This window comes from Tetrao urogallus, assembly GCF_951394365.1.
Source record: "Tetrao urogallus genome assembly, chromosome: 1".
Taxonomy (NCBI): Eukaryota; Metazoa; Chordata; class Aves; order Galliformes; family Phasianidae; genus Tetrao; species Tetrao urogallus.
In genome coordinates this window covers 57,282,130-57,308,016 of record NC_136813.1, presented here as the reverse complement: position 1 = coordinate 57,308,016, position 25,887 = coordinate 57,282,130, and the positions used below count along the sequence as shown (strand labels likewise).

The 25,887-nt window shown below is 38.1% G+C and overlaps 1 protein-coding gene across 1 annotated transcript in view; it reads left to right on the top strand.

The window, feature by feature from the left end:
• The window catches only part of MYO16 (myosin XVI), a gene marked incomplete at both ends in the record, with an annotated part of 283,559 nt that extends 261,207 nt beyond the window's left edge, over positions 1–22,352 (top strand). The window contains 2 exon segments of the mRNA XM_079549224.1: positions 6,762–6,853; positions 22,119–22,352. Of these exon segments, the coding sequence (XP_079405350.1) occupies positions 6,762–6,853; positions 22,119–22,352 (326 nt within the window).
• Positions 22,353–25,887: the final 3,535 nt, after the last annotated feature.

The window sequence follows — 25,887 nt, the reverse complement described above, 5'->3', positions numbered from 1 at the left end:
ATTGCTGAGGTGTGCCTTTCAATGCGCTTTCAAAGATACAGTCAAGCTGGAATCTCTTGAGTTGTGAAATATCTCTGTTTCTAGAAGTGGCTTAACTTTGTGTGTATGAACTGATAAGCTCATCTGCAATAAAAGCTGAATGTGAAAAAAATGAAACAGCCTCTGTTGAGGAAGTTGTAATTACCTCAGTTCCAAGTCTGTAAATAGCCTAAGGAGAACTGAGATTTGTGGCTTCTGATTCTATAATCAAGAAAAACGGAAGAGACAATGGAAAATCAGGATCTCCCATTGGTACAAGTGCCTTGCTAGTGAATGACAAATTGTATGTAATTGCAGCAAGATGATCAAAATAGTGCAAGAAGAGTGACCAAATTAAATCTTTCAAGGTCCTGTAAGCATAAACCTAAACTTATAACACCTGTATTATGGAAATCAGATAATGTGATTACACAAGTATGAATATAAAATGAGACAAAAAAAAAGTATTCATAGAATCATAGAATTGCAAGGTTGGAAACGACCTGCCAGATTGTTTATTCCAACCATCTTCCCATTACCACTGCTACCACAAGCACTAAACCATATCTTGTAGCTCCTCATCCAGACATCTCTTGAACACTACCAGGGATGACAACTCCACCACCTCCCTGGGCAGCCATTCCAGTGCCTGACCACTCTCTGAGAGAAAAAGTTCTTCCTTCTGTCTAACCTAAACCTCTTCTGGTACAACTTGTGGCCATTTCCTCGGGTCCTGTTTGTTGCCTGGGCCAAACTCCTCCTCATCCCAACCTCCCTTCAGGAAGTTGTAGAGTGCAGTGAGGTCTCCCCTGAGCCTCCTCTTCTCCAGACTGAACAATCCCAGCTCCCTCAGCCACATTTATTTTGATGGGATGTGGAGGAGCAAATGTCTAAATATATGTGTGATACTGCATATGGCTATCTTCCTACCAAAAACTTAAATCTGAATATTGTTTACCTAAGTAGAGCAGTTGTATTGCCTTTAATGCTTAGGGTGGAGGTGCACATAATGTAGAATATAGTTGGTAACTTGCAAACAACACTGGAAAATTTGAAGGAATAAAGTATCAAGTATAATACTACATTTTGTTTTCCAAATATACTATCCTTAAAAAAAAAAATCCAAAGCTAGAGCTATTTAATATGCATAGGTTTGAACTGAAAAATCAAGTTTATCAGGAATATTTCATGCTCCAGATACGCTTTACTTAAAAAATCCTCTGGTTTTGAAATGAAAAAAATCAAGCTTTATTACTTGAAATGAAGCATTTCAAAATTAAATAATTCTTTTTTTTTTTTTCCAGGGAAATTCATTCTGCAGTTGTAGGCCAAAATAATTCTTCCTGCTCTTTCTGATAATCAAAGCAGAAAATTCATCCAGTTTGAGAAGTCATAGGAGTGTAGAGGTGCATTCATTCCTGTGTGGAACTGGGAACACACTGTAGTAGAAGAAAAAGGCATCTTTGTCCATTATAACTGTGTCCCCATTTGTATCAATACAACAATTTAGGGAGGAGGGAGTGTGTTTTCCAAATGTATAACAGTCAGACTGTTATATTAACACAAAATCTGTGGGTAGACCAAGACTTTGATTCCTTTCTATGTAGGATTTTAATCATATATTCTGATGTCCTAATGGGGCCTGCGGGAGATCAGTTTTTTATAAGAGCAATCATTTTATCCCCAGATCCCTTAACTGGGAGTTTAATCACAAGAGCTGCATTTTTTTCAGTTTAGAAATGAAGTGATGCTTTATGTTTCTAATTTGTGATGATTATAGTTAAGTTAGCAAATGATTGCAGTTTCTGAAATAAATGGTCATTGCTTGAATAGAAGACCAACTGGTAGGTGAGATGAGTGCTTTCAATTGTGTGAAGTTTTTTATTAGTGTGTTTGCAACTACTAGTTGCCAGGGCTATTCATATAGGTAACACACTGAATCTATTATGCATAAACAAATTATTTTTAAACCATTTGTAAATGGAAAGTTTAATCGTAAAGGTGTAATGTGCAATGGAATTTTCCGGTATTTTTTTCCATTAAAAAACATCACTGCATCAAACTCAAACTTTCAATGGAAGGTTGCTGATTTTGATGCAGCTTTCGTAAGGAATGGTTTTGGTTTCTGCCATGAGCAGAAAAAAAGTCCTTTTAGGTCTCTCAGTATCCCACTTGGCAAGGGATTAACATTATTTGTGGTATTTTAAGGTTCAAATCTACGTCTTGCCTATCAGGCTATTGTAGAAATGTTATAAGCTTTAGTTTTATCCTGACACAAAAGACCAAAATAAAAGAATAAAATATGTGGTATGGAATGCCACTGTTCCAGATAGCATTAATAATAATAGAAAGCACTAACAAAATGAAATTTTCAGTGTACTTAGGTTACATGAATTGTAAAACACCTTTCTTAAAAGTAAAAATCCTTGCAGGATTCAACTTCAACATCTTGATTTTGAAATCTCTAGTCATTACTGATATACCTACCTACTGTAAGGTACCTGCTTCAGTAGGGGGATTGGACTCAGTGATCTCTTGAAGTCCCTTCCAACTCCTGTGATTCTGTGATTCTATGATTCTTTGATTTTTGAATGTTCCATGAGATATTTTCATGTGAAATACTTCAATTTTTTATTACTGTACACAAGATTCCTCTAACTTTGCAGAGAGCAAAACTTGAAATGTGTTATTAGTTAGTTGATGCCGAAATTACAAAACTTGTGAGCATAAAATAATTTGCTTCCCATTGCTACTCAGTGGAACTGTATAAGCTATTTTTCACTGTTAGTATGAAGACCTTTGTGCAACATCACATGAGTTAATACAGACAAGTGTCACCACCATTTCCTCTGAAGCATCACGAAACTTAAAGTCACTAAGATGATAAGAATAGTCACTTTGACTAAGATGTTAATCTTATGCCTAAGCCAATGATTCTTTAGAAAACCATTTCTAAGTGACTAAAAGACTGGCTAGCTCAGCTTCCAAACAGATTAATGCTGTGTTGCTCTGAGAAGCTGAGTTTAATTTCTGGGACTGCTGTTAGCCTGCAATTTTAGTAAGTTTGTTTTTCATTTTGTATATTGTAATCCACTTCTTTTTGTCTATAATATTATTAGCACAATTATCTACAATTCTGTACTGTGACCAAGTGGTTTGTCTTCTACAAACCCGCCACATCTACCAGATTTTTATTCTAAAAGAAACATTTTTTTTTAAAACTATTTTCTTTTCCAAGTGCAAACAGTCATCAGAAAGCCTGTAACAATCTTTTATATTACAGTGCTGAAATCTGTGATCCTAAATCACTCAGAACATCAAAGTAAGTGGGAAAAACTCAGACACTGCAGATAAAAATGTTGTGAAATGCAGTTGTTTATTTCCACCTTGTATTTAATGGGATACAGAGGAGTGTTTAATTATTAAAGTGAAATGATTAAATTTGACAACTAATAATGAAATTGAGGTGATTGAACCTTTGGTTAGTGAAAAGAAAAAAATCCCTGGGTATATGACAGTTTTTTACCCCCAGTAGACTGCTGTAGAGGTACTTACCACTGTGATCCAACTGAAATCTAGAATTGATTCTACATAGATGACACTGCCTGTTTGGACCATGGGAGACTGAATGTGCTGCATAATGCCCAGTGGGCACGCAGGCACACACTTTGCCCTGTGCCAGCTATCCAGCACCATTAGCACCCTGCTATCTCTCCAACGAACCTTTGCTGTTTGTTCCTCTGCTCTTCAGCTACATCTGAGGCCCACTGTTTGTTGTGTGGAGGTACATATGAATGGACTCACTGTATAGTTCATTTTGATCAGCTGTCAAGAACCTGACTGTTTTATTAAGAGCCCTATATATTATTCTGCTGAGGGGATGAATCTTGCCTAACTTTAGCTGCCAAGAAGGTGGCTGTCTTCTCTAGGCAAGTCATCTGTGGGCTGCAGGCTGCTGCATGATATATAGGAACTTACCACTTGATCTAAGCACAGTAGGTAATGAGTTCCCATCAGTCTAGGAAATCACAGAATGAGAGAGGTGTCACAGCAAACAACCTTGCAGAATGTCCCTGTGACACAAATATGAGCATTTACTGTGGATGACTTGAGAATAGTTTAAAGAAAGCCCACTCCTGATGACAGAATTCATGCTCCAGCCTGTACTTCTCATTAACCTGCATTCTTGTAGTTCTGCCCCTGCTAAATTGATGTTTCCAACCTTGTGCTGAATTAAGCAAGGTCTTATTCAGTGCACAACTGTGGTATCCAAATATTTACTTAGTGCACGTAAAGGAAAACTTTTAGAGTGCAATCAACTACTCCATTTATGTTTCCAAACTCCACTAAGCTTCTGCTTGGTCTGTGTTGACATGCTGTTGCTGTACATGGAAACTTTATTTGTTTGATAAGACTGCTTATCAAAGTGCTTTTCATAGAAAATCACTGATATTCTTAGCTCAAGGCTATTGTGCACCATAGATCTTTAAGTGTATGAATATAATTCAAAAGCAGTATCTTTTTCAAAAGCATGCTACTGGTCTAGGAAAATTTTTTGTTCTTTTACAAATGTCTATAATTTGCAAATAATTTACAATATATTTTTTATTCAAGTTAAATTAAGAACACATAACAAGGCATTCTGCATAAAAATGTGGTTAATTTTTTATTATTGTAAAAAAAATATTGTGTTGACAGAAACATTTTTAGAGGAAAATCTCAAATAAAAAAAAAACAAACATTTATTTCAAGCATTTCATTTTACAAAAAAAAAAAAAAGTGATTTTGATCAGGGCAAATATGTTGTAGAGCAGGGTTTGTTTACTGACTTTAGTAAGTGTAAGAAAGGAATAGTGACAACGTGTATTTGACAAACCTAGTATACTGGAGAATGTGAATGTCAGACTTTCCAGTGTATGCATAATACATTGCAGACCAGCTTCAAAAAGAAAGAACCCCACCTTGAAACAAAACATTGTTCAAAGCATTGAGAGAACATGCTCAGATGCCCTCTCTGCTTTGGGTAGATCTAAAGGGTTGGATCCTCACAAGGTTTGTTTTATCTCCACAGCTGCAATCAGGGCTTTGGCCATTTCACTGCCTGTATGTGTCTAAAGAAAGTCCAGGTGGTTTGAAGCTGTAGAAATTTAGGAATAGTTTGCACAAACTCCATTCAGAAGAACAATACAAAAAAAAAACAAAACCAGCTGTCCTTAGCTACAAAGCTATGGATATGCAACAGCATAAGGGGGAAACTAAGACTGAGAAAGGAATAAGGATCATTCATTCTCTTTAAAACTCTTGTTCTGTTTCTCTCACAAAATCTGCTTATTTTATGAAATAATTCATGCAGCTTTTATTTGCATGAGTTAAATCATACATCACTAACCATATAAGAATTAATACTCATTTATCAATATAAAAAATAAGCATTTTTTTATATAGAAAATAGAGGCTTGGAAGAGGTTTCATCATGTATTTCTATGCTAGTCTCATGACTGAAACAAGAAGCTGAACAGAAACATGAAACTGAACTATGAGTAGTACAGTACATAATCTCATAACTAGTTTACAATTCATTGCATTTGAACTTTTGAATTATTTCCATTACAATTCAGTGTATGTTGTGTACAGTATACAAAGAGTGGGGTTCACCTCATTTTCATTTATCTCATAGTTAGCTATCTAGGCACAGATTAACCTTCTCTAGTTTTAGCCACCCAAAAGGTAAATACCTAGTCGAGTCTGACAGTTGATAGAGTCACACAACAGTTCGGGTTGGAAAGGACCTTTACAAGTCATCTACTCCCACCCAAATTCAGATTAGATGTTATCGTTCCAGTTGGTAATCCTCTGAGGACAATTCAACTTTCATTATCCCCTGACAGGATTAATCCTTTTCTCCTGATGGCCAACTCTGGCGAAAGAAGGAGTAGTGATACGCAGGTTAATAATAGAATTGTCAGGTGCCAGACCTACTGTGGCGTCTGTGAGTTTGTGAGGAGCTTAATAACACCTATGGTGGGCTCACTATATTTCTGCTTCCGCCTTTGTTTCCCTTGATCTCGTCTTCCAGATCCACCAATCTGCTGTGGGAGTGGTCTTCCCACTCCAGCAGAAGTGATGGGAAATGCTGGCTATGAGCCTCGCTCTGTGGTCACTGCACAGAGTTGCTCATTTATTTTGACGCCGGAGGCTGTGCCTGGCTCTTTCACACTGGTTTTTACACTTCAGAATTTTGGACAGCTATTTCCCGCATGGAGAGTGCACAATAAATACAACAGTTACATAAAAAAGCCCTACGGTACTGCAGAGATGAAGTCGTAAAACCTGGAGCTATTGACTTCCCATGTGAGTAGAGACATCAGTGTGAGAACAGACCTTAGGTCCGTGTTGCATTCCATTTGCGTTGCTTCTGTGATTAAAAGAAGCCAGGGGAAGAGGAACCAGGGATTTTTGCATTGCAGGACGAATCCCTGGCCAGTGTCATGTAGGTAGTGTGCTATTTGTAGGTTCTTCCAGTACAATTTCTATAAATCAACATACATACTTATGATAGTGTTTATACTTGATAAACAATAACCTTTCCAGCTTTCGTAACACAGAAGTAAATACCCAGGCAAATGTGTGACATTTATCATCCCTTTGTAGAAAAATATGTCAGAGTCTTTTGAATCTTGAACTGAAATCAACCAATTCATAAATGTCAGGTTAGAAAATAAATTATTATTGTTCTTCTTTAGGTGTACCAGAGGAAAATGAATATTCAAGACTGTCTGCCAGCACTACAGCAGGTTCATCGATTCAAAGACATAGGGAGAGCCACACTACTCAGGTAAAAAAATCATTGATAATCTAATGGAAAGAGAGTAAAAATTCACAGTACCTGCATGTTAAAAGCTTTCTTGACTCAAATCTGTTTGTTGAATATTGAAAAATGCTTCTCTTACAGGTTTATATTGAGCTAAGGACAAAAATTAGAATCAAAATACTACCATCAATTAAATTAATCTGCAAATTTAAATGCTTTATATTAGAAGAAAGTTTAAACCATGTTCAAACTTCTATATTTGATCCTTCCAACACTACTTGCCAAAAGCTGAACACAATTTCAGTTCAGTACATCAAAATGTCACTTTTCAGTAAATAGATAGTTGGCAAAGTGTCTCACAAATCTTCAAAACATGTTCCATGCCATGTACTCAGAATTACATGCAGGGACGATCCTTAAATGCAACTTTAATAAGAGCTGTGACAAGTTCAGAGAAGGAACAATGCAGTCCAGTGATTTTTGATGCAACTGCCATAAACATCTTCAAAAATGGTATTACAAAAAGAAAATGAAAAAAAAAAAAAAAAGAAGAAAGAAGAAGAAGAAGAAAAAGGAAACGAAACAAAACAAAACACATTAAAAACCATTCTTAAAACGTCCATTCTCACAGGGTTAAAAATTCTTTCTGTAAGAAGCATTCCTCACTATTTTGAAATCCTGCAATGTATTTGAAAATGATTGGTTTTATTTACAGTTGACATTTCCTAGCATACCACCAGTTTCTCTTAACAGTATACAAGCCTATTGTAAACCTGTAAGACTTTGGTGCAGTAACCTAATCACTTTAAAGTAATTCTTGTATTACATATGACATATGAAATAGGACAGATTGTTTCGCAGATCTTTGAAAGCACTGATTGACTAATTGCTTTAGAGAGAGAAACATAGACTGAGTCCTCGAGTTCTTGGCTGACACTGTCATTTCAGCTAAAGGAAACTGGCTTGTTAACCTTCAGGGACTCCTAATATTTAAGTATTTGTTTAATATCTCTCTGCTCATTCCTCACTGAACTGACAGGAGTTAATTTCATTTTTGTCACAGCTCATAGACATCCAATGGAAGTCTAGGTACTGTGGCTTACAGTACCATCATGTTGTCACATCAGGTGATAACTACCTGTATCACTGCTTGAAACTTTCTGCACTATGCAAACCTGCAAAACTACATCTTTTAGAGAACAGGTTAATTGATCATTCTCTGCTTGCATCAGAAACAGTGTTGCCAGCAGGAACAGGGAAGTGATAGTCCTCCTGTACTCAGCTCTGGTGAGGCCGCACCTCAGTACTGAGTCCAGTTTTGGGCCCCTCTTTCTTTGGACAAGAAAGACATTGAGGCCCTGGAGCGTATTCAAAGAAGGACGACAAAGCTGGCGAGGGCTCTGGAGCACAGGACTTTTGAGGAGTGACTGAAGGAGCTGGGATTGTTCAGTCTAGAGAAGAGGAGGCTCAGGGGAGACCTCATTGCTCTCTATAACTACCTGAAAGGAGGCTGGGGGTTAGCCTCTTCTCTAGTGATAGAACTAGAGGGAATGGCTTCAAGCTGCACCAGGGGAGATTTAGGCTGGACGTTAGGAAATACTGCTCTGAAAGAGTGGTCACGCACTGGAATGCCCAGTACCCAGGGAGGTGGTGGAGTTACCGACCCTGGGGGTGTTCAAGAAACATTTGACGTGTTGAGGGATGTGGTTTAGTGAGAATTATTGGTGATAGGTGGATGGTTGGAGTGCTAGAAAAGAAAAGATGGGTGGACTGCTAGAAAAGAAAAAAGGGAAGAAAATTAAAAATAAACCTTGAATTTTGTCTAATTAGAAATGAATGGTCTTACATTTTACAAGAATAGCAAAGTATGATTTTTTTAACTAATAACTTTCTCTTCATATTGTACTGTGGCTGCACATTGTATAGATTGCAAGCAAACACTACACAGAACATAAAGAACTTCATATGTATCATCAAAACTGAAATACTGAAAATTGGACCTTGTTTCATGTATTTTACTTTGTTCAGATAATAGGTCCTTAAGAAACTATTTGTTAGCAAAGAAATACACGTATTCTTTCAACAAGAGAGGATGCTAAGCTCCATGTGTTTTATGTTTTCTTTGTGAATCAAAATTTTCAAAACACAGGCTGGAAATCTACAGCAAAACAACATTGCAAGAAGCAATATTCAGATCTGCCCTTATAAAAAAGCCTACTTTGCTCTTAGTATCTAAGCCTAAATTCATCAGCTGCAAGTGTACTCAGCTTCTGCAGAATACCATCTGGTAGTTCTGCTGCTCGTCTTGCTCCATGAACATCAGAAAACTAGGAAACTGCCTCATTCAAGCTTGTTTTAAAATTACTAATTTTAAATTACTGAAATGCTGATTCTTTAACATTTCTTCAGCGATTTGTTTGGCATTTTCAAACATGCCTGAATCTCTACTCTTAAATTCTTCCCCATCATTTTCTTCCAGAGTCAAAGAAACCACCAAAGTGGAAGGTATGCTTTTTCTGGTCATTTGTGCCATAATCTTGATAGAATCAGAGAATAGTTTGAGCTGGAGGGGACCATTAGAGGCCATCTAGTCCAATGTCTTGCTGTGAACAGGGACACCTACAGCTTGATAAGGTTGCTCAGTGCACCATCCAACCTGACCTTGAGTATCTCCAGGCATCCAGCTCCTCTGGACAACCCATGCCAATGCCTTACTGCCCTTTCTGTAAAAAACTTATTCTTATATCCAGTTTAAACCTCCCCTCTTTAAGTTTGAAACCATTTCTCCTTGTCCTTTCACAACAGATTCTTCTTAAGAGTTTATCTCCTTCCTTCTTACAGCCCACCTTTGGGTATTGAAAGGCCACTCTCAGGTCTCCCTTCTCTTCCCCAGGCTGAAGAGCCCCAGCTCTCTCAGCCTGCCTTCACAGGAGAGGGGTTCCAACCCTTGGATCATTTTTGTGGCCCTTCGCTGGATGTGCTCCAACAGGTCCACATTTCTCCTGTATCAGGACTCCACATTTGGACACAGTAATCCTGGTGAGGCCTCAGCAATGCAGAGCGGAGGGGCAGGATCACCTGCCTCACTCTGCTGACCACACTTCTTTTGATGCAGCCCAGAATATGGTTGGCTTTCTGGGCTGTTTGGGCACATTGCTGGTTCACGTCCAGCTTCCCATCTGTCAGTGTTCTGAAGTCCCTTTCAGCAGGGCTGTGCTCTATCCTTACATCTCCCAGCTTGAAGGAGTAGAGTCACAACCGAGGCTCAAGACTTTGCAAGATCTTGCCTAAATAGAAGATTTTGTTATGACTAAGAGTCATTTCTATTTAGTCAGGCTCCAAGAAGTGATCCAAAGCATACTGGAGACTTTTGGATTTGAAATCATTTAGCAGAATCTAAAACTTCATCTAAAACAAACAAAAAAAGCTTTATAAAATATCTCCTCAGTGCTCTGCATATTTGACATCAGTAATTTCCCAGTTCCTTAGCCAGTCCAATGGACTCTCCCCTCTTGATAATGTTTATTGTTTCTTCTCTTCAATAGTTTCTATAAGCTATGTTTTAAAGATGTAAGAATAAAGGCTGTTGAGATATGTAAATTGTTTGGCGTGTCAGAAACAGCAGCAGGACAAAACAAAGACAACAAAGGCAAGGCCTTATCTTTGGGACCTTGCACAAAAGCAAAGCAGCCTTGTCTTCTTTTTTACAGATTCAGAACTGTATTTTTTTTATTTTTGATAAAAATATTATAAAGTTGTTATTAACATTCACTATGAAGTGGGATGTGGTGTGAGAAAGACACAGTGAAATGAAGAAAAGCAGATCAGCTAAAGACTCCTTTCTTATGTGGGCAGCAAGAAACAACATGGTCTGTCTGTAAAAGGATAAGATGGACAACATGGAGATAAAGAACAGATGGGAATGAGGTGCATATGAAAGACTGGAGCAATAATAAGCATGTGTGTAGGGCGGGAGTGGGGAGAAAAGCAGGCAGTAGATAAGGGATGATTCAGAGAAGGAAGACTGGAGGAAGTATAAAGTGACTGAGAATAAAAAGTAATATTAGGGAACAGGGGATTTACAAAGAGGAAAGAAGGAAGAGTCAGGGGGAAGAAAAAAGAACTGAAAGGAAGGTGAAGAAAAGAAGTGAGAAATAAATAGGTGCACACTACAGGTTGGTGGTGGGAAAAGAGAGAGGCACTAAGGCATTAATAAAATGGAAAGTCATATTTGATGTTCATTTGTCTTCATACTCATATCAATGTGATATTTATGTTTCTTGAAATAAAAAGTAATTGTAGTAATCCACCTTCATTTATAGGATGGCTTACTACATAAGTTAGTTCACAGCATAGTGTCCTAAAGATCCAGCCAACAGAGGAAAAATATAGGAAAATTCTTATTAACAGATGCAAAGTCTCTTTATGCAGCTTAGTTTTTCATGATGGAAAGTTGACTCATTTGAAATCAGGTGGCACATGCATTCAGGCATCCTATGGAAGTACTTCGAGAACAAGATATAAATAAGCAAGCAGCTGCCTTTCTAGTAGTGGTTGTCCCCTTCTGAAACATGTTTTATCTGTCACATACTCAAAAGGTAGGAGGTAAGATAAAAAATGATGATTTTTTTCACTTACTTCTATATTAAAAATCTGCAGTCTTATCTCTTCTATTTTGTTTAAACCCCATAGCGCAGGTTGGCAGATTGCAGTAATATAAGAGCCAACACCTGACAATGAAAAATTGGAAATATCTTTTCATATTCATGAAGAATGTATTTATTGTTTCATTACAGCTTAAGCCATAGCTCTTATTTCATGAAATCTCATTGCTTTCAGCACTTTCTTCCCTCAGAAAGAGCTGCACATTCATTATAGTTTCAAGGGCTGCCTTTGTTCCTACTTGATTTAATATTTGTTGCCAATCACTTCTTTTGTTGACTGTTCAAAAGTTGAAAAAAATGAATACACAAGAATGTGATGCGTTCCTACTCCCAGCCTTTTGTCACATTTCTTTCTAAACACTGGCTCTAGCATTCATTATTAATACCTATTGGGTTTGACTATTAACTGGAAGTAATCTTTGATCATCTTTCAAAAAAAATGTCACAATCAACCAAGCCTAGTGTAATAACAAAATCACCAATGCCTTTGTAAACACATAACATCCAAGAGAGAGATAAATATGTTTCATATTTATCGTCAGTCTGTATCAGTGTAAGTCTGTAAGTTGTGTTTTGTTTCGTTTTGACAGCAATACCAAAGAATTCTCTTTGTAATGTCAAATCCAGACAAAAATTGGGACTTATAATACAGTGCAGCTTTCTTTTAGAAGCAAAAAATACGTATCTTATATATTAAATAGTATGAGGTGATGTTGTAAATTCATTGGTAGGTGCACATATTGCTGTGTTAACAGTGTTTGGAGGACAGACACTCCCTTTCTCTGCAAGTATGTCCTAATTCTGACTGTTGAGACCTCCAAAAAGGAAAGAGTAAGTTATCTTTTCCCTTACTGGAAGACTGTGACTGTTGAGGAGAACGGAACATCCTCCTAAACATCCCTGTGCCCTCCTCAAGCTCTGGGGCTTGGCCAAAATATATCATGATTCTTCTTGGGCTTCCACAGTGACTAATGGATCATCATAAGAAGCTGCTTCAATTATGAGGTTCAATGGGAGGGTGTTCCCCTGCCCCACGGTCAGTACCTGTGAGTTCACAGTTGTAAGAGCCTGGTAAGAGAGAATAAGTTGATCCGTGTGCCTTTCACCCTCTTTCATTCACATGCCTCCATATGCATATAGGACAGGTGGGATTTGCACAGCTAACGGCCTGTAAATTAAGTGATGTTTGTTTCTAATGGTATTTGACCATAAGAGGAGGCGCTTTTTTGTGTGCTTTTCAAGAAAGGGCAATACACAACATTAGGAAATAGAGCTTAATTATGGCTTTTGTAATTGCTTCAAAAGCAGAGTGAGAAACTGTTTCTAACTGTCTGTGGAGATTTTTGAGAATTGCAGGAAGTGAGATCGGTGTTGTTTGGTCAGCTGTTCTGAAGACATCTGCAATAGGTGATTTGTTTTCACAGCTCATTCTTCAGAAAGGCACAGTTGCTATCCGGAGCATAATCATTTTTTTCTGAAGCATCAGAGTTGAATTATGAAGATGCTCCTGAAATCTTTAAAGAGCAGTTTATAGTCAGTCTGTCTGGAGAAAGAAATATTGCTTATGAGAAAAAAAACCAATATATTTCAGTATTAAGTTGAAATTTCAGTCAGTCTAGGAAGGTGTCATTTTGTACTGATAACAGAAATCTAGTGAAGAGATAAACTCAGCCAAACCAAATAATAATAAATAAATAATAAAAGCCCACACGAATCAAATAAATAAGTAAAATTCACCTGTTTTGAACATGCCCACTCTATTCCCAACTCAAATAATCAGAGAGCCTGGAATGTGTGCCGTCATGTATTATTGAACATTCCCTACCTTCTTTCAGTGTTTTTTTTTTTGGCCAGATTATGCTACTGCTCTATTCAGGATTTGTATACAACTTTATTTTACGAAGATATAGTGTCACTGACTGCAGAACGACCTCCAAACTGAAAGATTATTCGGCCAATTAATCAAGAATGTGGTTCCAAGCATGTTACTACTTCATTGAGGGAAAAGTACAAAACTGAGCTGAAGATCAACACTTGCTTTTGCAACTAAAATGTGTTCCTGGGGAAAAATAATAATAAAGAGAAAGAAAAACAGCAAGAAGAACAAAAAGAAAAACCCAGGAGTATTCAAGAGCATAAGAGAAAGTGAGACAGTTTGTACCAGCAATAGACTCGTGATCAGATTAAGAATATGAAATCTGAGTCACTCCAAAGGTGTGTGTAGCCCAAAATTCTTCTCCTGACCAAAACTCCCTTTTCCTAGGCAGAGCAAAGGGGTTCCAGGTGTCTGAGAGGTTCAGGGTACATCCTCCCAGTTTCCAGCAGACTGTGAGGAAGAACCTTCAGGAGGCAGTTACTCTAATCACTGATGAACTTTTGAGGAAAATCCTTTCAAAAAGCAAAGCCAAGGCAAACAGTCAAATTTATTTTTTTTTTTACAAAGCTTGATACTTTTCAAAATGCCTTGTGATAGCAGAGGGCTGGAATCAAAGATGTCTGTGTACGCCCAAGCGATCTTTAACTTCAAGCATTCCTTGGAAGAAAATCAAATCTGTCTCTCCAAAAATCACGATTGCTGGGAAGTGCTTATCAGGAAGGAAAACATTTCTTCCTGACTTCTGTGGTGATCCACTGTATTTTAAATATGTCTGTTACTTTTAAAATTATCTGCAGTTTTTAAGTGTCAACAAAGTTCTGACTTCCTTTGGTATGTCATTTATACATCACCTGATCTAAAGCTAGTTTTTTCTTTTGGTATAATAAGAAACTTTAACTGAGATGTTTTCTTGTAACAAAGTAAAAACATGCCAATGATGGATCTCAAGTTTAACTCCACTTAAGCTTGGCTTCGCCTCTCCAAACCAATTCCAAATTTGTACCAGACAATATTGGTGTGTTTTGCCCTTTCCTCCTTTCCAGTAAATCCATTTGCCATCCATTTTGGAGAATTTTATTTTTGGAGACAGAAATGCTGCTCCAGCACAAAGGAAAGTTATCAGCAGTTTAAGAGAATGGTTAACTAACAATCATTTTACCTTTGCATATCATATATCAAGATATTAGGTCCCAGGGGGAAAAAAAAGGGAAGAAAAAGAAAAAAAAGCATGTCCCAGCATCCACAATTGGATGAATCTCCTTGCATCCCAGTGGTACATTAGTATTTGGAGATTTTTAATTGGAATTTAGAGGCATGTCAACTCATTAATCATAGCTGCTCTCTAATCCCTGCTGGGGTCTTACATGGCAAATGCAGGATTCCCAATCAAACACAAATTTACATATTGATTTGATTTATGTTGAATGCTTGCCTGGGTTTTTTAACACACCCTTATTAATCTGCATGCTTTGCCCTTGTATCATCAAATGAATATTTTATTGTTAAATAATATGTAGAGTGACAGACATTTTTTCTTGATTCAAGAGTTGGTGGAACAGAAATCTCTTCCTGATCTATGATTTTTTTAATTTAGAAATGAAAACAAAACATGTCTGTTTTGGTATGTAAAAGATAAGGAATTAGAGAGGTTGTAGTGTTTGTTCTGTAGCTAAGGAAAATATGCTACTTGCATGTTTGGAAGAAGTCAGTGTAGGGGTTTATCAGATGCAAAAGGAAAGCAGAGAAAGTTGAAACCATTTAAATGAGCTATAAACACTCTATGAAAGATATGCTTGCCTATCACATGTTGAATCAAAATGTGCTGCCCTCACTAATAATTGCACACAGCAATAATTCTTTCTAGAATTGCTGAATGAAATTGTATCTTTAATTGTGAAATGAATGGTGAGAGCATCCTGATCACTTCAGTCTTTAAAACTGATGATCCACAGGAGACCCACTGGGATTTGTAAGCTACTTTTAAGGGCTCGGATAAACATAACTGGGAGTCAACGATTAGTAGCAGGCTGGAATTTGTTCTGATTACATTTTTAGGCAGCCCGCAAACTGGAAAAGATTGAAAATACGGTATTTTTTTTTTATATATTTTTTTTACTTTGCTAACAGTGTAAAACACTAATGGAAGAGAAACATAAAAAAAGCTGCAATAATTAATTTTGAAAATCTATTGACAGTTACTGTGAAGCACATGCATTGAAAAATCTATTAAAGAACATAATTAGCAATATTTTTCTCTGATGGGAAAATAGAGTCTAGTAACCTCCTACAAATTTCTCAAGGGTCCTCAGCCTGTGTGATGACTAAAAATCTGTTTTCAGTTGTATTTCTCTGTCTATATTGAGATATGTTGCTAAAACTTACAGAAGCAACTGAAAACAAAAGGACAGTAGAACACATAGAGCTATGCTTTGTGCAGAGAAAACTATTGGTATGTTTTAGCATCAAAGAATGTAATTAAATGCTTCTTTGCATTATCTGGTGAATCTCTGGTAGATTAATCACTGCAATGGCAAATGACAAAAAAAACCCAAAACCTGAAAACTGGTTAAACTACAATACACATATTTATGAAAAAGTAAAGCCTACATTTGGTTAGGAAAAGAGCAAAATGACATAAAATATTATTTTGTAAGTCAAAGAACATGGTGCAAATTATGCACCAAATCTGTTAGCCTCTTTGAGACCTTTTACCCTAGCTTGATGCGAAGTTGGTGTTGCATCTGACACACAAATAGATAATGTAAGCTCTGTGTTATGTCTCACTCTTACAAAATATCCTCTGTAAAGCTGTAGCATTTAATCTTTTAACGCAAAATGAATTTCCTGAGATTCTACAGCCAAATCTGTAAATAACTCTGAAATTAAGTTTAAATGGGCCTGTTAATCTTTTTGTCTGGTGTACCTTTTTGTCAGGAATGATTTAAAAATGTGAAACTTTGAACTTTCCTTAATTAAAATGCCCTGTATTTTTTAACCAGCTTAAGAACTAAGGCTATAATTAAAATAATTTATGGATTTATAGCTACTCATCTTAATTCTAAGACAAAGTTGAAATCCACTGCCCACTTTAATTCCTTATAGAGGAACTTTAGGCAGAATTTATAAGCCTGCATCCAAGAAGGCAATTCAGGAACTCATTTTTCAGTGACTGGAAAAGACTTAAGTATATATAACTTGGTTGGCACAATCGTGCTCTAAATGATTGTGTATCCACAATGCAATCTGTGTCCAAGTTCCTATCTCTTGTGCACTAAACCTACAAGGGATTCACTCTGAAAGATTTACTGTAGCACAGTTATTGCACATGGATCTCACACCTTAGCACAAAGACAAGAACCTGATTCCTTTTCCTTGCACTAAGAGTGTGCCTGTGGTAGTTTCAATGTCCTGAGCTCACTCGCAGAATGCAGGAACTCAGTCTCTTCCTTAAACTGAAATAAGTCATGTCTTCTGATTGTGTGTATGCTCTAATCACTAGTTAGTGGTGGAAAGTCCCTCAATTTTGGCCTGTTGGAACTGAGCCATTGATACTCCAGTGAAAACAAAAATCCATGGTGCAAGAAAGAGAACACTTTCTTCTGCTGTGCAGATTTGGGCTGTGAGGTGGAAGGAATGCATCCTGGACCCTCTTCCCTGAGATGCTCATTGACACTGGTTTTGTTCATTTTGCTATATTCACAGCGGAGAGTTTTGCTTTACTTTGGATCTTGCTTTACTGCATCAATAAGTAGTTTTGGCAACACTGGGTACTCATTTGTCACTGTCTTAGACACTTCTGCTTTTTTGGTTTGCTTAGTAAGGATTCTGCATACCAAACAAAGGGTAGGTGTTTCCTCCAAATGAAAGGGCTGTTATATGCTAAGTATTCTGTATGTTTTTGTGAATCTAGCCCAAATGCTGTATTGCCCATTGTATCTGACCATTCATTTTGAGTAGGAAAATACTGGTCTACAGTTGTACAATCTCTATCACTTAATGGTTGAAATTGTTAAGTGTTCATTGAAAAGATTAACACTTTTAAATTACTGACTTCCTACACACTTCATTCACCCTTCACAAATTACCTGCTCAAGATATAAAGTAATAATGAAGAAATAGTGCTTGCTGTTTTACATTGTACTTCATGTAAAATAATTCTGCAAATATCTTCTATAACGAATATGTATAATAAGTCTTTAGCTTATCACAGGTCTAGTCATGAATGGAGAAAGAGAAAAGATACCATCTTATTCAGTTGGTATAATTAAATTAATCGATACATTCAGTGCTACAGGCCATCGGACCAGGAAGACTGAGTGGATGAGGCCCTCTATAAACTGATAGGAGAGTCTTCACATGGGGGACTTCAGCCACCATTATATCTGTTGAAAGGACAACACAGCAGGGCACCAGCAATCAAAGAGGTTCCTGTAATGTGTCGATGATAATTTCCTCTTCCAAGTAGTACAGGAACCCACAAGGAAAGGTGGTGGTGCTGAACCTTGTCCTCACCAAAGAGGGGGGGGCTGGTGAGTAATGTGAAGCTCAAGGATAGCCTTGTCTGACCGACCACAGAATGGAAGAGTTCAAGATCCTTAGGACATCAAAGAGAGTGCACAGCAAGAATACTACTCTGGACTTAAGAGAGCAGGCTTTGACTCTTGAAGGAACTGCTTAGCAGGGTGACATGGGATAAAGTTCTTGAGGGAAGAAGGGCCTAAGAAAGCTGGTCAGTATTGAAGGGCCATCTTTTCCAAGCCCAGAAGAAGTGCATCCCAAGAAAGAGGAAGGTGGGCAAAAATGCCAGGAAGCCTCTGTGAATCAACAAGGAGCTCCTGGACTTTATTTGGTGCAAAAACAAAGTCTATAGGGAGTGGAAGCAGGAAACGTTTATCTTAAGGATGACAAAGAAGTTGTCTGAAGAGCCAGGGATCAGGTTAGAAAAGCTGAAACTTAAAATTAAATCTAGCCAGAGACATAAAGGGGAACTTAAAGACTTCTTTACCTCAGTCTTCACTGACAAGGCCTCTAGCCACACTGCCCAAGCTGCAGAAAGCAAAGGTAGGAACTGGGAGAAGGAAGAAGGACCTGAAGGTGCACAAGTCTATGGGACTCATTGAGATCCATCCAGAGGTTCTGAGGAAACTGGCAGATAAGGGTCATGGTAATCTGGTGAAGTTTCCACTGATTGGAGAAACATAACCTCCATTTTCAGAAAGAATAAAAAGAAGATCCAGGGAACTACAGGCCAATCAGTCTCACCTCTCTTCCTGGCAAGATCATGAAGCAGATCCTCCTGAAGGCCCTACTAAGGCACATGGAAAATAAAGATGAGGTGATTGGTGGTAACCAACATGGCTTCACCAAGTGCAAATCGTACCTGTCAAACTTGGTGGCCTTTTATGATAGAGTTACAGTGTCACTGGATAAAGGAGGAGCAATCGATGTCATCTACTTGGATTTGTGCAAAGTGTTTGACGCAGTCCCGCACAACATCCTAGTTGTTGAATTGGAAAAAAATTGATGTAATGGATGGAGCAGTCACTGGATAAGGAATTGTCTGGATGGTCACACTCAGAGAGTTGTAAACAATTGTTCAATGTCCAAGTGGAGTCCAGTGATGAGTGGTGTTCCGCAGGGATCGGTGCTGGGACTGGTGTTATTTAATATCTTTGTAGGTGATGTGGACAGTGGGGTTGAGTGCAATCTCAGCGAAGTGAGTGATGCAGTTGACATGCTAGAGAAAGCCCAGAAGGATAAACCATATCCTGAGTTGCATCAAGAGAAGTGTGAACAGAAGGTCAAGGGAAGTGATTCTGCCCCTTTACTCTGCTCTCATGACACCCCACCTGGAGTACTGTATCCAGTTCTGGGGCCCCCAGTATAAGAAGGACATAAGGCTGTTGGAGTGGGTCCAGAGGAGGGCCACAAAGATGACTGAGGGGCTGGAGCACCTCTTCTACAGGGACAGGCTGAGAGAGCTAGGGCTCTTCAACCTAGAGAAGGCTCTGAGGGGACTTTATAGTGGCCTTCTAGTACCTGAAATGGTCCTATAGGAAAGCTAGGGAGGGACTTTTTATAAGGGCATGTAACAACAGGATGAGGGGAAATGGCTTTAAACTGGAGGATGGTTGATTTAGACTAGGTATTAGGAAGACATTCTGTGAGAGTGGTGAGACACGGAACAGGTTGCCCAGTGTGAGGCTGTGGATGCCCCCTCCCTAGAAGCATTCAAGGCCAGGCTGAATGGGGCTTTGAGCAACCTGGTCTAGTGGGAGGTGTCCTGCCTATAGCAGGGGGTTTGGAACTAAAGGATCATAAAGATCCATTCCAATCCAAATCATTCTATGATTTCATTACCACTACATTTTTCAGCTTTTTCTAGCATATTTACCAGATCAAAGTCATAATGAATTAAGACTAGAGATACTTTTCCATCCTCGTTTGAAAAATACAGTGAAGGATATACACTTATTTAAGCACTGGACTGAGATTTGTCCACTACGTATTGGAAAATGACCTATATAGTGAAAGTGCTGACACTGCATTAATTTACAGCTTGCATAAGGAGGGTCAGGAAAGTAAAGTGCCTATAAGCTATAAATAGGATGCATTTGTCAATTGCCTTGCCCAGGCAAATTGTACTCGCTTTTCACCCTGCACTGTTGTGCTTTATGGTTCTTGGACAAGTGATGAAGCTCTCTATTCAAGTGCTTAATTTATGTACATCTTTCAAAACCAAAATGTCTCTGTAGTTTATTAGAGTGGTGCTATCCAAATTTGTCACCAGTAATGTAACCACTAATCCCTACAGAGTGTCTATCTATTTTCTTATAAGTTTACTTACCTACTTTAGGCACAACTTTGTTTATCTCTGAAACTTTTATACGAAACTCTTGTGATGACAGTCTAACATACACTTTTTATTTTCCAGCATCTTTCTGAGAATCATGCTTAATACAGTCTCATGAAATGCCTAATGTTTAAATGTAAAAGAGGTGTCTAAATCGGTGAAACTGAATTCAGTTACCTATCTGTTTTCTAAACTGGGTTATCCCCATAATCTCAACCCCCAGTAATCTATATAAATCAGCCACAGTGCCTCTCAAGCTTTATAGGATAAAACTACCTTGCCTCACTTTCTTGATAAATTGTTTCAATTTTAAAAGTTTGGTTTGTCTTCCAGTCTTCCTACTCACACTGAAACAAACAAACAAACAAACATATACATATATACATATATATATATGAAATTTTATTTATCTATTTTTGTTATGCGAAAGGTCTCTGGTACCCCTCTAAACAATATCTGTGCAGCATTTTGTCTACATTTGAGTAGCTAGGATGCATTTTGTAGCTAGGATACAATTTGTGTTAACATAAAAGCAAAAAATGTTTTTAATTTCATAGAGACATGTAGTTGTCTGGAATGACACCTAAAAATACTTGAATGACATCTATCACACACTTTCCACTTTTCTTCTTCAAAACATGGAATTTATAACTGTACTTGAAATTATAGTGTCTTCCATTAATATATGGGTTAATACATTTCCCTTTTAAGTAACAGCCAGCCAAAAAGTAAGGAAATTACTAATAGATCTTAAGGCATCTCCATGTAAGGGCTCCTTCCTTCTCCAATGGCATGTGTGAAAGGTCTGACTTGCACAGGATGCATTTGGAGCAGCATTAGAAAATCTTTGTAAGCCTCTGTGTAAGCCTCTGAACCACAGTGCTGATGTGAGGCTTCAAACTGACTTGTACAAAATAAATAATCACTGCAAAAGTTGAGTGGAAGAAAATAGCTTCTCCTAGGTGGATTATGAATCTAGTTCAGAACTGTTTGGCTTCTTCAGTGTAAATTTATAAATAGATTCAAGCTGACTGAAACTAATTTTAACATATAGTCGTAACATATAGTCTAGAGGAAGACAAATGCCCATCCGCAATTTTAAAGATAATTCATCTGTGTGATGGTAGCTTTATTAATTTCAAGCAGCAAAACATGTTGTAGTGTGGTTACCTTGGCTATAGTTACTTGGGTACTTACATTTAGGGGAGAATCTTTTGCTACTCTTACAGCAGCTATCTGCTCTTTTTAAGAGTATCTTCTCAATATAATGGTATCATATGACAACAGTTTAAGACCAGGTTGTTAGAAATATGGACTGCTCATCACAGTCTGGGACCTATTTTGTGTATTTCAAAGGATTGTGTTCGTGCAGCCTTTGCTGATGCAAGGAGGATTCTGCCATTCATTTCTTCATAGGAATTCACTTCTGTGGCTTTCAGACATGAGACTGAAGGAAGGCAATTCTAATTTATTCATCTTCTGTATTTTTAGGGTAAATAATGATAACTGAGAGTGGGAGAAGCAAGCACAGCTTTAAACCCTTCTGAAGGAGAAGATTACTTCAAATTATTAACAGTGTTGCTTGATCGCTTTTCTTTCAGCTGTGGTACAAACGATCTTTCCCTCAGCAAAAGTGTAGAACTTTAGTTCTTACCTGTATGTGTCTGTTTATTTCTTTAATTGTACATATCCAAATGGGAGCATTCACCAACCATTCACCATTTCACAAGGCTAAGCCAGGGCACTCTATGGTAGCTGCAGTATTTCAGTTCATAGTCCTACTAGAATGTGTGGACAAGATGCTCCATGGGATTGTGATTTGCAGGTTGGAAGGTGGTTCACACCTCATGCCAAGATAATTAACCTTTTTTATTATTGTCCTCTTCTCGCTAACAGGTTATTCATCAGCTTAGACTTTCTGAGAATGAGAGTGTGGCTCTGCAAGAGCTTCTAGATTGGAGGAGAAAGCTGTGTGAGGAGAGAGAAGACTGGCAACAAATCTTGCACAACACTGAGCAAAGAATCACAGCCCCTCCCCCACCCCCTTGTAAAAAACCAACGCTGCTGAAGAAGGTGGAAGATGCCTCCTGCAACAGACTATCGTCAGGCATATGGGACACCACCATGTGATCGGAATGTGTGTGTTTGCAGATAGTTGGGAGTGAAACCATCTCATGCCTTCAGTCTGCACAATCAGCAAGTTTCCTTCCCTCCACAGAATGTGCAGGGTTTTTTTTACAAGCAATCCTTCAAGAGCACAGGATGGAAGAGCTATTTAGATCTGTCATGTGTGCGTGTGTGTGTTTGTCCTTTTCATACATATATATATATATACAAATATGCATATATCTGTGCATCTGTATATATGTATGTGTGTATATATATATATATATATACATATATATATAAGGTGACAAACTGCACTATAAGAATATAAAGGTAGAAAACAGTCACTTAGGAGTTCTCCTGTGGACAACAAAGAAGCTATGTCAAACAAATGTTGGCAGGGAGAAGTGACTGACAGGCATTTTAGAGAGATCAGGAAAGTCTGTGTGCACACTGTACAGCTGTTTTATATAGTATAAAAATATGATGTTTCTTGTTCCCTAATGAATGGTTTTATTATATTACATATATGCATATATATATTTCTTTGTAGATGTCTGTGTTCTATTGGAGTTGCAAACCCGAAGTTTATTTACATGTTTATTACTGGTGTTTTATAACTTTACTCAATTGGTGCTGTTGTTCTTTCTTCAAAATACAGGTGATAAATTCAACACTCACATTTTTCTTTCATAGTTTATCTTTAACACCATATCAGCCAGTTTCAATGCTGCGTTATTTGTTCAGAGCCAGCAAAGTCCTTTCTGGAGTCCAGTCCTGACATTCTTGAAGAGCTCCTATTTGCACATATTGTTTCAAGGTCTTCACACTCAAGAATTAGAGAGCATAACTTTCTTTCTGTGGACTTATGTTTCTGAATGGGTGAACTGTGAATTCTATGGTTACATCTCAAATCTTATTTCATTCTGGTTTTATAAAATAATGAGACACTCATTTAGATTATAAGTACGGTTTGGAACTCATATCTGATTATGCATAAGGTCAGGTGTCAGTGGGAAGATACATAATGTTAATGAGGTATGAAAATAGGACTGTGATTTACTGTTAAAAGCCAGAAGGCTTCATTGATATGGGTATATCTAAGGATTATGCTCTTATAGTGGCACAGTGATGCATTTATACCTTGAATTTTGTGTAATGAAATGGTTTCAGAAATTGAAGCACACTTGTTGAAGAACCTGAGTTCTGAGCAGGAATGTTAATTTATGAAAAATATGCTACCAGAAACTTGTTAGCTACTGCTTAACAGCCTTTGAAATACTGCTTTACAACTAAAGGAAGTGATTGATGTGTATACAGAGATATTTTCTCAGAGTATTTTAAGTTCTTGGAGCATGTGCACCCAGTTTGAAGCACTCTTCTTGGCTGTTTGCCAGTTTCCTATCCAGATCCAGGAGAAAGTACTTGTAATTTTGCAAGTGGATATAAAAATGTTTAAGATCTAAGCAAGATTTGCAAATGTGAGCTCACCTTGTTTGGAAGTTGTTGGGAAGGGAAGACAGCCTGCACAGAGATGCAGGTTCTTCTGCCGTATTTGGCAGGCACTTCAAGCAGGATGAATGGCAAAAAGCAATCCCATGCATGTTTGTTTGTTTTTATTTACAGGGCAAGCAGCAGAACTCAAATTGTACCCAGGAGTATCATCAAGCTGTAGGCAAAATTAAGTGCCTTCTCTTGCTGGAGATTAAAACAGATATGTTGAGTAGACAAGGAAAGGGAGACAACAGGTTAGCTCTTAAATTAATTATGCAATGATTGGTTTCTGATACTTAGGGATGGATATCACCCAGAACAGAATTTTACAGCAACAGCAGAAGTGCTCTCTTACACACTAGATTGAGAAGCAGGGATTCTGGATTCTGAACCTTACCTTCAGCTGATGTCAATGTCTGCAGCACAGGACCACTGTGGTGTTGTGCAGGAAACAGCTCTCACCTGCTGAACAGCCACAGCAGGACAAGATTTGGCCTGGAAGAGTTGTGGTTTCTGCCTTTTGCTCAGATAACCAGGGGCACACAAAGATCCTTGTCTGAGAGCAAAATGAAATGCTCAAATTGGATGCAAGAAAGCTAATTAACCTGACCTGGGTACTACAGAGCTTCCACGATTCAAATTGCTGTCTCTGCCCAGCCCATCATTGCTGTACATAGCCACAAGAGCGTCTACCCAGCTAGGTTAGCCATCCTGCACACATTAAGATCAGGCTTATGTCTGCTCTGATAGGCAAATAGCCCTCCCATGGGCTCTGTCACACCGCTACCTCTAATGACCACTGGCTGGCTTGGCAGCTGGTGGCAATCAACCCAGGGCAGCATGAAGTACGCTTAGGGCAAGTTGTAAAGGCTGCCCAAGAAGCCAGCTGAGGTCATGTCAAGATCCCTGCTACTGCAAAGACCTTGCCACCAGTCACCAAGCCAGCTGTGTGCAAGGTAAGGTTTTGTATCTCCAGACTGCACTGCTGTCATCACTGCATTTGTACCATGGAAGGGCCCAGAGGGCAGAGAATGCACTTGTCAATCGGTGTTTACAACAGAGTTGTGCAAATGATGTTACAGGAACAACGTCAGCTGCAAGAGCTCAGTTGTAGTGCTCTACCAAAATCTGTATTGCATCCTCACAGAGCAGTGTGGAAGAGCAGTCACTAGATTTGCCAGCAGTTCCAGCAGTGCTGTTACCCAGGCAAAGCTGGTATGAGCCTGATGCAGACAGTTTGGTTCTTCACAGGGCAGAGCCCATCCTGCCTCCCCTGCTGAAAGCCTTTGTTCTGTTTTTAGCCAACTTGTGTAAGGAATATATCTTCTAGGTCTCTTCCTTAGAGCACGTAATCCCAGCACGATATGACAAACTCAACAGCAGAGAAGATGAGACCTTTTTCCTTCGATTTTGTTACTAATTTCAGGGTATGCGATGGCCAACTTCTGACTTGGGAGGGTTTTTCAGGATGTTCATGTAAAATATAGTACAATCGGAAAAGTATTTGTGTTAAAACGCATTTAAATATTTCTCTAATGGCAGCAAGACACTTTGCAGTGTGACTTATGATGTCATAATTCACACCTCGTATGTTCATTGGTCCCTTGGTCTTTGGCCTCACGCCTAACAGTGCAATTGGTGGGGAATTATTGCACCATAATTCACACCCTACTGTGTCTTATTGCTTAAATAACCATACTCTCAGAGGTGTCTTAAAACTACCATTAAAGTTTATATTGTGTATCAAAGTGTGTTTACAGGGCTGGGAAAATATACTATTGGCATTTTGAAATGTTGAGAAGCAGTTTTAGCAAACTGTACAGCACTTATAAATTAATCTCCCCAGTGGAAGTACGCACCAGCCAGTCCCAGTATTTCTTGAGTATATGGAAAACTCTCTTGCACATTAAAAAATAGAGTAGACAAAAAAAAAAAAAAAAAAAAGCCTTACAATTTTAATATTCTAAGGGGAAATATTAAACTCTATGAACATGCTAATGCCCTTAATATCCAATGAGCAATCTAAAAGGTATTTATATTTGCAATAAAGCAATTTCAGGAAGCT